This window comes from Ceratosolen solmsi, unplaced genomic scaffold, assembly GCF_000503995.2.
Source record: "Ceratosolen solmsi marchali unplaced genomic scaffold, CerSol_1.0 scaffold35, whole genome shotgun sequence".
Lineage (NCBI taxonomy): Eukaryota > Metazoa > Arthropoda > Insecta > Hymenoptera > Agaonidae > Ceratosolen > Ceratosolen solmsi.
Window position 1 is genome coordinate 6,762,616 of NW_011948423.1, and position 14,194 is coordinate 6,776,809.

General features: G+C 25.3%; 1 protein-coding gene across 1 annotated transcript in view; it reads left to right on the forward strand.

Moving 5' to 3' along the window:
• The window catches only part of LOC105362417 (aminopeptidase N), a 66,316-nt gene continuing 52,122 nt past the window's right edge, over positions 1 to 14,194 (forward strand). Inside the window, exon 1 of the mRNA XM_011499858.1 lies at positions 1 to 292. Within this exon, the coding sequence (XP_011498160.1) occupies positions 272 to 292 (21 nt within the window). The 5' untranslated portion in view covers positions 1 to 271. The remainder of the gene's footprint in view (positions 293 to 14,194) is intronic.

The following is a 14,194-nucleotide window of genomic DNA, read 5'->3' on the forward strand; positions in this document are numbered from 1 at the left end:
CGAGGGTAAAGCAAGCGCGTATGTTAATTGGAGAGCCGCTCGATTAGCATTTCTCGTGATCCTTTGGCTGGCGCGGGTTATGTGCGAAGGTGCGCGAGCGCGTGTGTGCGTCTTTGCTCATTTTTTTGTGCGACTCCTAAACTAATTGTCGCCATAGCGGCGACACTTTTGCCTTTTAGGTCACGTCGTTACGCGACCGTTTGTATACACAGTGTGTATACAATGGCGTGCCGCATGATTATTGCAAAGCAGGAAACACTCGCCTCGATCAATGCCGCTATCGCACCCGCAGGTTCTTTATGTCAATTTTACATCGACTGTGTCTCACTGTCTCACCTTATGCCTCTTTTGTCTCGATCGCTCTCTCTCTCTCTCTCACTCTCTCTCTCTTACCAGCTCTCTTAATTTCTTAAAAAAACAACATAAAAACAAAACAAAGCACCGATTATTTTCTCTGATAATGGTAATAGCAATGTACCGATTACCTGTCACTTAGCTCAAAAAATATCACTGTGGTATTCGATGTGCGGTAGTCGACCGTATATGGTACTTATCGTTAAATCAATTCCATTCTAAGATTCTTATGATAATAGAAATTTTTAATTTTATTTTCATATTGTTTGAAAATCGTTTGCATCATCTTAAAATTCAATAAAACTTCTACCTTTAGTCAACAATCTATAATTATATTGCATCGAGATTAATTAATTAATCTTGCAAATATATTAAGAATATTAATTGTGATAGGATTTAACATAACACATTTTCTAATGATACGATTATCAGTATTTTATGATTTCCTGGCATTCGCTCTTTAATCAGTGGTGATAGTTTTCGTTCATTTCTTCCTTTATTTCTTATATCTAAATATAAAATTATAAATAAATGTATGCCTAAATTTTTTAAAAATTAAGGAAATTAAATTCATTAGCATAAAATAATCAATGACTGTATTTTTCAGACAGTAATAACAATTTTAATACATAAATCTATAAATTTACATAAATGGTATTTAGAAATATTATTAGATGAACCTTTAATAAGCTTAACACTATATAAGAAATTGGAATTCAACGACACAGTTTACTTTCTACATTAAAGATTTTTACATACAAGTTATAGTATCGTATTATTTGGTAAATTGAAAAAAAAATTTTTTTATGGCACCATATGAATTCCTATTTTGCTTATTATAGAACTATTGATATTAAGGAAGAATAATATATGAGCTTCTTTTCAGAAAAATATGTCGAATATTCAACAAAAATATTTTATTTGCAAAACGTGAGAGTATTTTTATCTACTTACAAGTGATATAACTTTTGAATTTAAAGATTAGTATCGTGTTACATAAATTCTTCACGTTGTATATAAAATATTAAATTAATCAAGTACCATTAATACTACAATTTGTGCGGTAAATCTCGATCTGAAAAGAATTTACACAAATTCCACAATCTATACCCATTAATTTTAATAATAAAATATTTATTTTGTTCATATCTAAAATGAACATTGCCACATAGCTTATTCATTTATCGTACCACGTATTTTAGAAATATTTTTCTTTCTAAAAATTTAATTTTTATGGAAAACATTCCATTATATTTTCATTTGTTTTTTCTTCATTTAAGAGATATTTTTAATAAAAATATTTTATTCGTCTCCCGAATTCACATTCTTTATTTGAATCTTCGATTTAACAATTGTTTTTAATTTATCGGTACTATATTGCGAAGCTCTTGGTCAGCGTTCAATGCAAAATATCTCTGTTATAATCTTCAAGTTTTATTATAAACTTGATGTTATCATTCCAAATACACAATTTAAATTAGTTTTGAAATTTAAATCTTTCTTAGCCGTACAAAAAATTATAAAGCAATAGAAATTTATATATATATAAATGTTAAATTGTAACACTTTAATTTTACTTTATATCATATAAGATCAAACTTATCAAAATTAATACACACTCTTAATGCACAGAAACTTGGCACCATTCATTCTTTTCCTGCGGCTATTAATTATTATTATAATAACTGAATTACACCTCGCACTCTCCTCGCTCTATTCAATATTTGTTGCGAATGAAGTTGCACATCGTACGTATGCAATACCAAATTGTGATACCAGTTGCTCATAAAAACATATATAGCTACCCAGATCCATTATTCCATTTTCATTACGTTTATACTTTACGACGCGAGGCTATAACACGTTACGTCGTCCTCGACAAAGTCTGACTCTCTGTAATGGTACGATAAAGCCTTTATCAACGCACTTAATAATACATATATGTATAGACAATATTTTGATTTCTCGAGAAGAAACAGTGGTTATAGCAATGATTTTCGGTATTCACATTTCCATCAATTTCAATATTCTTTATAAATACTAAATTGTGAAGTACACTTATTATTGAAATTTTTTATTATCTCGTCCTTTAAGTATATTATAATGAATCATTTATTAATGCTACAATAAAATTGAATTAATATTTTCTGTAGCAAATTATGCATTTGAATAGTATTTGAATTACATAAATATATATATATATATATGTATAGATATATTTTGTTTAAATTATTTTACATTTATTTCTTAATATTTATTTGGTATTTGTATAAATTAAATTTTCTTTCTATAAACTTTTCGAAAATTGATCGAAGGAATTTTCATTTAAACAAATTTGCCTTATCTTTGAGCTAAACACAGTTGGTTTAATTAAACATTCTTTCATTTAACTCGCATAAGTAAATTGATATTAATTTTTCACAATTTAAGACCACGATTTTTCATATACTACAAAAACTTTCATTTAAATTATGTTCATTTATTTTATTAATTAAAGGAAATTGTTTTTATTTGCTATTTGTAATTTAATGTAATTTAATTAATTTAAGTTTATTATTTTGTTTACCTATTTTTCATTGTCATTTACAATTGTTTTAATACTAATGTTGATTTTATCATAAGTGCCATATTATAAATTACTCAAATCGAGTTTCAAAAATGTTTTATGGTAATGATATCCCTTTAAAATAAATTGATCTAATATTCATCTTTCATTAGTATTTTTCATTATATATAGATCGAATGACTCTGTAGTATTTTACGTTTTAGTTGTTATAAACGTGCTTTGAATTTTAATGAGTATATATTGGGTTAGAAAGTCTGCTTATTAAACAGTAAAGCTTATCTTAATATATGTAATGAGAAATAATGCAAACGTTGTAGGAATACATACATCCTACTATTTATAGGTATTGTTTATTATTTATTGCACTCTGTGTTATAAATAAATAATATTTGGCAGATCTTTTTGTTAATTCAAATTACGTTTGATGTAAAATTTTTAAAAATTTTTTCTAATAATACTCAATAATGAAATTAATATCACGTTAATGATTTGTAAAATTAATGGTACAAATTATTGACAAAACTATTTGATTACGTATGATTAATAATTTTTTTTTCAAATTGATTATTAGAATTTGTATTTATGAACAGAGCAGTGTAAAAGTGTTGAGATAATTATTATTTTAAAATATTCACATGTTTTGTAGATCATTTGACTTGTTTAAATATTCTAATTAGTCATTTAATATTTGCATTTTACCTTTTTATGTCATTTAAATGTATTTTCATATAATTTTACATAAAAAGACATTAAAAATTATATTAAAAATATTTAACTATACAAAAAATGGAATATTTTAAAAACATTAAAAAATTATAGATGATATTTTGAAGGAAAAATATACAATTTAAAACGCGTTACTTCTATTTATGTAATTATTTTTTTAATTAAGTTTTCATTTGTTTATTTTATATTATGAAATTATATCTTACTATATTATTGTAAATAAATATTTTTCTTAAAATTTACTTTAATTTTTCTTGTAAAATACGAATTACAGTATTCTTTTCCATTACTTTCTTCACCTATGTATTCATTATTTAAGTAATAATATAAATTTGCTTATCAATTTTTTTTCAAATGCTATATTCTAATTTATACATTATTTTTTATTCATTTAATAGCATTAATATATACAAAGTATTATTTTCAATTCAATCGAATGTTCCGTCGTCTAAATCTAAAATTCATTATTCAATTTCTTGAGAATTTAAACAATTCTTTACATTATCATTATAATTGTTTGGAGTCATTTCCTTTAATTTGACATAATTATTTTCCCTAAATACTATATGTTTTAATGATTTCAAGTTGTTCAGTTCAAACTTTCGAAACTTTAATGTTTTAAAAAACTCTCAAAATAAAACAATGTAAGTGGTAGTATATGTGTTAAATTTAATTATTTCTGCATTTGTACTTTGTGTTAAGATAGTTCATTGTATATTTTCATTCTAATAAAAAAAAATAAAAAAACTTCCCTTCAAATTTATCAGTGATCTATTTTTATATTGTAAAAAACAGATAACTTATATTTTTATTTTTAATATTTTGGGAATATTAATTTTACTTTAGAAGACAAAAATCTTCTTCATTTACATGAATCACAACATTCCAATGGCAAACTTAAAAAAACAAAGAATCTTTTAAAATTTTTCAGAATATAGTTCGAGAACAGTACGTTTAAAGAATAATTTGTCTTCAAGTGTGACATATCCGGACAGTCAATGGTCATAGAAAATCCCGGAAATTAATGTTAAAATGGCTCGAATGTATACGTGCAATTTTTTGCCAGTTGCTGGCCAAGTTTATTCGGGCTTCCTTTATCAATGTTTGAATGTATAATTTTCTGGAAATATTTCTCTTTCTTTTTCTATTTTTTATGCTTTAGAATTTACCAATACTATCGTAATTTCCACAATAAACTAGAGAAGTATGTAGAAAAAATAAAACTAATAAATTAAAAAGGTTATAGCTATAATAAATAAAACTATATTATCACAATATTCAACAATTATTTTATAAATATATCGTAATTATAAAATTATTAACTTTATTAAATAGAATATCATTAAATAAAAGATATTTTTAGTCGTATTCATAATATAATAAATATTACCGATACTGTCTAATAGGCAGAAAAGTTCTCTGATGTGAATGAATTCAAAGTTGCTTAGCATTAAATGAACACTACTTTAACCTTCGTTTGGACTATTACTTTTACAATGAAATAATTAAAATAAATTAAAATTTATAATCCAATGTATAAATATTCCGTATTCTATAAAATATCACAATGAGATTTACAATTTATTGGACAAAACTCAAATAAATAATAATTTAATTGTCAAATTTTAGATGGTATTTGCTAATTTACTAAAATTCGTTTGTATATATTATATTGCGGTTTTCAAAATATTCTAAATGATCTTTGAATTCATACATTTTATCGCATTAACTTTGCTTTTCGAGTTGTTGAGCTGACATGCACCGTATGGTGGCTATCATTTTTTTATAACCAACTTTCAATATTCACAATCCGTCAATACTAGTTATTTCCATTTAACAAGGAAAATCATAATTAGAAAATAATATTAAACAAAGATTATGTATTTTTAATTTAAATATTGATTAAACTTTTAATGAAAAAATTAAATGATTGAGTATTAAACGCGTACTCCACTATAATTAATGTACGATTTAAAAATATGCTCATAGTGAAATTTAATACAAATTTTTATTATATCTGAAATTATTTTCATAAAGGGGATAATTTCTATACACGGAGATAATGTACTTGCACACTTTCGCTGAATTTATTATTTTTAGACATTATTTTTTTTATCGCCCAGGGCAATAGTTAGTGCATTGTTCTGAAAATAGACAGGTAATGCGATTATTATTTCGATCACTAGAAGTATAATTAGTATTGTGCAAAATATAACTGCATAACTGGTAAGTTATTATAAATACTTGGCTGATATTATACAGATAATCGTATTATGTAAGCTTGTTAAATATATACTATCGGCTAATCTAAGCAAGAAGAAGAAAAAATAATAAGAGAAAACGAGATTGTAAAATAAAAATTATAGATTAACAGAAAATTTCTAAAAATTATACACTAACAGAAAAATATCAAATAGTATTAAAATAGTGACTATGTTGTTTTACAACTTTTTCTCTTTACATTTAAATAAAGCTGACATATCTTTATAAATGAGAATTTGTGATCAATATAGTCACATTGTATAAGTCTCATTGATGTGAGAAAATACATAAAGTGCATCAACAATTTGTGCCAATTACACAAACCGGAGTGCTGCTATAGCAGTTCTTTAGATTACATAGTAGACTTGTCTCTCTCTCTCTCTTTCTCTTCTCTATCATTTTCTTTCTTCCACTTTCTCTCCTTCAATCGTTTTGTATATCCCTCTAGGGCATACGCACTCGCCCATTAAATTGGGACAACTATGAGTACGCGTTTATTTACATACAAGTTCCCGTAAAGCTCTACTCTCACTTACCTTTACCTACAAATATATATATATATATATATATATATATATATATATATATATATATATATATATATACTCGTATATGTTGCAATGTTCTTAATATAAATTTTTTGCATATGTCAATTACTTATCAAGTATTTAATAATATATATGTAATAAATATGTATGCGCGTGAGCAGTTGAATCTATGTAATACGGAATGTGACTAAAATATATTTTACATAACGTTGATCGTATATTCATTTACATAAACATTTAAGTTAAAAATTTTTATCTTTTTGTAAGGCCACGAAAAATAAATTAGATAAAGTGATCGGACATTTTCTCGTTAATACATCTTTCACTTGACATAAGAATATGTAGTTAATTCTTTAGTAATAAAAAATTTAGGTCTTACCATATAGAAGAATAATGAAAATTATATATATATATATATGTGTGCGTGTACTTGTGTGCGTGTGTGCGCGCGTGTGTGTGTGCGTGTACAGTACTAAAACTTAATATCATTACTTTCGTAATTAAGTTAAAAAATCCAGGTTAATTTTCTATTGAATTTCACATATATAATATAAATAATGTAGTATACAAATTGTCATTTCGAATTTCCTATACAATTGGAATATTAGATGTAACCATACTCATATCACGAAATCCTTTGCATTCTGCTAACCTATCCATTTTCCTATTTCTTTTTTACAATTGAAGCGTTATGATTTGGCGATGTCATAATATGATATAAATTTCCAACAAATACATGCTTCTATTTAATAACGATAAATGTGAATTCGCCTATTCGTATACCCGTAAACAACCCGTACTTTCAACCTTTACGATACGCAATATATAAATTTACATTCAATCTTATATCGACATTAAATATTATGAAATTCTTTACATGTGTAAAGTACCTATTTATTTTGATTATTTTCATAGTAAAGCTACGCTGTATCTAATCCTATCTATGTTTATTATTTAAATGCATTCATATAATCATGAGGTCTTTATTAATAATTGCCAATGATGTACAGAAGGAATATACTTCTTATATGTTTTTATATATCAATGCCATAAATATTGTACGTTATTAAAATAACAAACATAAAAGTATATTAAAAGGCATAGTGCGTAATAAAAGCGAAATTATAATTTATTTAAATATTATTAATATATATTCATAAGACATAAATTAGGAACTATTATATTAAGTGAAAATATTAAACAATTAGCCTGAATAATTCAAATATAAAGAAAAGATAGAGGTATATAAATAATTAAAACGTATTTCTTATCTCACTAACTTCTATTTGATGAATAGTATTTTAACGAATGTACTGTAATGAATGAAAATATTTATTAACCGTATTTATTCGCAAAAATTATTCTCTAAAATATCTAAAATAATAAATACATTCGTCTTCTTAATATGAGCTTTACCCTTTTGGGAATTCATTATAGCATGATTGGAATTTAAAATGAATTTATTGTATGTGCATATCAGAGTATAGATAAAATACCTTAATTTCTAGAATTGTCTTACGCAATAAATAAATAACTGAATAAGGTATGTACGTATGTATTAATAGATAAATATAAATGTGTGTGACTCTCTCTCTCTCTCTCTCTTTCTCTCTCTCGCTCTCTCTGTCAGGGTTATACAATTTTGTTTTTAAATTCTACTTTTAAAACTTAAAAAGCTAATATTTTATATAAAATGTCTTGTCAACGGACGGGCTGTTTTTGATATTTCTCTAAAGTAGGAGTCTAACAGCAATTTTAATTTTGTTCTGTTTTTATATTATAAAAGAAATGTATATATATATATATATATATACGCGCACACATTGTAATCATCTCGGACGCCTTTTTTTGTATACATTCGAGAAGGAAATGCTGTATAGTTGTAAAAAATCAATGAGGATAGATAAAAGGGAAGCAGGGAACGTAAAGCAGTCCCCGCAGCTTATACACAAGGCAGAAACTCATAGTAGAAGAAGTGGCTGAGGCTCATCACGGGGGCGTTCGCTCACCCGTCGAAGCTTTGATAGCGCATCTTTAATCAAGCTTACTGTTTCTGTGTACATATGAAGAAGTCTACTAAAGCCAGTCTATTCACAAATATGTATTCTCGAATAGAGACGAGTTTGAAACATTTGCCAAATGCTTGTTACTACCAGAGCTTTCGAGGGCCATAAAAAACGGATATATCATTATGGACTTTCGCGTAAATTAAACTTCTTCTTATTATTATTTGTCTGCTTTTTCCAGCATTTTCATTTTACATTTTAATTACTAATATTTAGGAGATTCTGACTGTTCATAAATTGTTCGACTGTATGCATGTGTATGAAATGTTGGTAGGTTGCTGAGGATATATTCTACCTATTGAAGCTTAAAATGATATGTTACAGAACACTATCGAATACACTTATGTTATCCATAATCTTCCTAAAATCGTCTGTCAATCATTAAAATAAAAGAAATATCGAATGTCATTCTTTGAACAAAAGAATATATATATATATATATATATATATATATATATATATATATATATATATAAATAAATAAAAATATTTTATATTACTTTACCATGTATTAAAAGAAAAATCAGCAGTTGATAAATGAGATTTCCATCTAACTTTTTTTCTCTTATTTTTGTTCATATATATTAAATGTATAATCGATATAGTAATACGAATGGAATGCAAAGACCGAATGAAAACCAATTTTGGAGCTAACGCATAACCTATCCAATATACCAAAATCTAAAACACGTTTAAAGTTATAGAGCAAAACTGAGAAATATTTGCTTAAAGTATTTATTATCGTATTATATTAACAAATGTATCGATAAATCATAATCCATAATTTTATTACATTATTATTTTAATCTTTTTTTAATTAAAGAAGCAGAATTTAAAATTTAATAATACAGATATGTTGTTGCTATATAATGTCATCTGCTAATAATTAAATCATTTATATTCAGTGAGAATATATTTTTCATTTATTTACTATGAAAGTAAATTATTTCACGAGAATACTAAATAGTACTTTAATAATCATAAATTGTTAAAAAGATTTCTTTAATATATTAGTGTTATATTTGCTTTTAAAATATATTATTTTAACATATCATTATTAATTATCGAACAAAATATATTTTCAATTTTTTAGTGATTTAATACTTTGATAATTTCTGATTTTTATTATTATTATTATTTTTAGGGATAAAGAATATTATGGATTATTAAACTTCGACTTAGATATAAAATTCCTAAAACTTTTGCAAATAAAAATTGTCTTCCTGGCTAAGTAAAATTGCAAATATTCTTTAAAATTTGGTGAAAGCATAAGTCATTTGTTAAAAACGATTAAACAAAGATAACATAAATGTCAACATTGTTAAATTAAATAAATATAAACTGCATACACTCCTATAATAATTAAAAATAAAAAAAATTAATACCTAAATTACATTAAGTAAATAATTTTTTATATTTTAGTAATATATATTGAATGTTTATCTTAGAGACTATAATATTATTATTCTTGAGATTATTATTAAAAAAGTAAAATACAGTGAATTTTTACTTCCCATTTTTTTAATTTCTCTACAATAACTAAATATATATATATATATGTGTGTGTGTGTGTGTGTGTATAAAGTGTAATTACTACAAAATATAATATAGGATGTTATACGACTGCGATATTACCTTTATTAAATATTAACTTTATTAAATGGAGGTTGTTCATATGAATGAAGAACTTGAAAATTCTCACAGCTCTTTGCCTGATATATATAAAGTACACAGAACTTGAAGTTTAAAATTTAAAATTTTCTTTTGATTTTTCTTTTCACAATTTATCATATTTATGTGATTCTCCAATCATTCATTCCTTCTTATATTAATCTATATGTATGAAGAGCATTAAACTGAGAATATTAAAGAAAAGAAAGAAACTAGAGGATTACATGGAATTAAGAACTTTCTTACTTTACCGCATTTGTGTGTAAAGTATGGATTTCCATGTAACATAATGATGAAAGGACTTAGTAGTTACTTAATTACTTAATCCTTAATTACTTATTGATTAATACATCTAGTTTTGTTTACATTCAAATTCTTGCATATGTATTATTCACATTTTAAAGAATTTTTCAATAATTTATTTATTTTATTTATTGTTTAAAATTTTTTCTGTGAATTTTTTAAATATTATATTCTTTACTGAATATATAAATAATCAGTAATTGGTCCTGATATTACTAATCTAAAATAATAATAAAATTATTAATTTTCATATATGTTGTTATTTGCCCTTAGTAATATCATATTATAAATTAAATAGAATATTTTATCACACTATATAGTAAAGGTATTTATAGCATCTTTTTTAAACAAAAAAAAACATTTTAAACCACTGAATATGATTGATTAATATGGTTAAAAATAAGAAACTTAAAGAGTATTCTCATTACTCTTATCTTTCAAACGATCAATACATAATAGCAAATTCTTTTAATCAAAAGAACAGTGCAAAATAAATCAATATAAGCATGATGAAAAGAAAAAATTTACATCTGCAATCGACTTTAAATAATTATCATGAATACATCTAAAGGAATATATACATATATATATATATATATATATATATATATATATATATATATATATATATATATATATAATGTATATATAATATAAATAAAACAAGATAATAACGCTGCTTTCTTTCAAATTGATTGATCTAGTTTTTTAAACCGATTGTTACACGAAATTTCTCTAAAGCTCCAGATGAGCGAAACATTATGTTTCGCTGCACGTTACTGAAATCAGAACGTGAACTTTCTCTACAATTTAGGACTTGAAAAGACTCAAGAGATCTCTTCCATCCAAATCTCATCTCACACTGAGCTATTCTAGGTAGCAGAGAAAGATAGACATAGGCACAGAGTATAAAGGTATCATCAAATCCAAGCCTCTGAAGCATCAAATACTCGAATATAAAATTTATATTCATCTAATGCCATAGAATTTTGGTAACATGAACAAACGTGTGAATATTTTCATATTTCATTCGACTGTATTCATATGTATAGAAAATTAAGTAGGCTATTTATTATATTACAAAATATTTATAAATAATTACACAATAAAATCAATTATAAAATATTATGTAATTTAATTTAGATTTCATTTAAAAAATTATTTTTCCGAAAAATTAGTAAAACTTTAGATGTCTCTTTTAAAGTTTAATTTACACATTAATATTCTTAATATTATAATATAAAAATACATTATATGAAAGTGTATAGCTTAAAAACAGAAATATTTTTTATATTAGTTCAAGTAATTGAAACTTGTGTGCCATACTTATAAAAACCGATGTAAATTTAAATAAATTTTTGACAATTCATCAAACTGACGTGTATATAAATATTGTTTTCATTTATTTTTTCAATAAATAGAATAAAAATTTTTTTACAAGTTGTCACACATTAAGAAATATATTTCCAAGAGTACTTGGATGTAAAATTAAATTTGTGTATGCATAACTTGAAGTTACATATTTTTAGTCAAATTTTTATAATCATCACTAATTATTGTAAATATCTTAACAATTGGTTATATTGGTATTATTATGTTTTTAAATAATAATAATTTTATTTAATATATGAAATTTTTATGTATGATACTTTAATACAAAGAACTATTACAATATGGTAATACTATATTAATAATTTTCTCTATTCATACAGACATTTCAATAAATGCAAGCTAATCAATTTTTTATTATTTGGAAACATAAAAAAAAAAATAATTTTTACTAATAAAATGGAATATTTTTATGTAAAAGTTTATTTATACAGGTACTATATCTAACCAATTATATTTATTTATAAGTGTATGCGTGTGCTTATATATTTATATTTATAATATATTTATAGTTTAATTAAAATAAATTAATTTAAATTAATTTAAACATTAATGAAGCAAATTTAAAACTATCTACACCCATAAAATTATGAATCTTTCTTAAAATGCCCATAGCATAGCATAAAATTTTTGTCAATTATCAGTAGCGTAATATTAGTAAATTTTCAATACGCAAAGACTATAAAATAATCAAGAAAAAAAGATTATAATTTTTATATAAGAACTCAGATATTACTAAAGCACTTGTAATTTATATCTATTATATGACATTTAATAATAAATAGGTTTGATGATTTTTCAAATAGAATGAGGATTCCATAAAAATTAATATAACGATTATCATTGGTTTTGTTAAACATGCTCGTAATTAATGAGATAATTTTGAAGAAATACGTGAAAAATTAAAGTATCCACGTATTAAAGGCAACGGACGAACAGATATGCGACAAATTTTACCTTAAGCAGCATTTAATGTTTCTAAAATATAATTTCATAAAAAAATTTTCTTAATTAAAAAAAAAGTTCTTCTATATCTTAATTCGCTTAATAATTATAAAACATATTTCTAGATACTCATTTGAAACATAAAACTTATTATTATATTTTTATATCGTAAAATCTTTATATTGAAGTCCTCTAGATCTCAAAAAGTCAATACATATATAAATAAGAAGAGCCTTCGCATATTTAAAAAAAGGAGAAAAAAAGGGAAAAGATAACAAAGGTACTAATAATAGACAAAAAGAAAATAGGCAGACGTAATCGATATAACTTTCTCGAGAATAGGCCGTCGAGTGCTAGTGACTCTTCCTCCTGACAACGGTCAATGTAATGTCGTTCATGCTCGCTTTAATGCTCTGCGCAAAGAGCACAAATGACTGGCGATTTTATCGGGTGTTATTCGTGCTAAAAGTCTCGTGATCGTGAGATGGCGCACGACATTGGCCGTCGCCACTACAATATTATTTCATCTTTATTTCACTCGCATGTGGCCAGTGAAAGAAAAGAAAAACGCGAAGGGATATAAGATCGTTATACGCGTCGCTTATACGGACGCGGAATACCTAACTCACCTACTCACCTAGTTACCTTCACAACGGTCGCACGGTAGGTCAAGGATGCAATTTGGCCCAAATCGGTTTATGTATGCCAAATCGCTCATTCTCATCACCCCCCCCCCCCCCACCCCCCCCCCCCCCGTTCCCCGCCACCCGGGCGCTGGCGACCGCCACCTCGCCGACGCACGCTCTCTCGCTCTCTGTTTCTCAATATCCTCATCCTCCTCGACACCTCATTCCATCCTTTCCATATGAAAATTACAATGGGATTTTCTGCAAACATGGGATGAGATGTTTCGAGTACCTCGGCGTAATTTATGGACGATTTATCTGCTTTCATCGCACTTTTCGAAGAGAATATATAACATACACACGAATACATAAGAGACAAAAAGATAGAAAAAAAATCTGGCTTTTGAAATAAAAAATATAAAGTCGTCATGTTCCAGTTTCGTTTTCTTAGCCTGTCCTGTTATTATTTATCATCAACCATTCTTCAATGTATATGGGTTATTCGTAAAAGCTGATAAAAAAAAAAAATAAAAAAAACAGTAGATTATTTTTATGAGTTTACTTGTCGCTTATTTTTATTCATATTTCATGATAGAATTAAAAAGATTTTGTATTTCACTTTAAAGTTATCCCAATGAAGAAAGTCAGAGATAAATCACATAAAGGCAGATAGATCACAAATAGATGTAATCAAATCCATCAGAATCAAATTCAAAGATCAAAATCTAATCAGCTAGC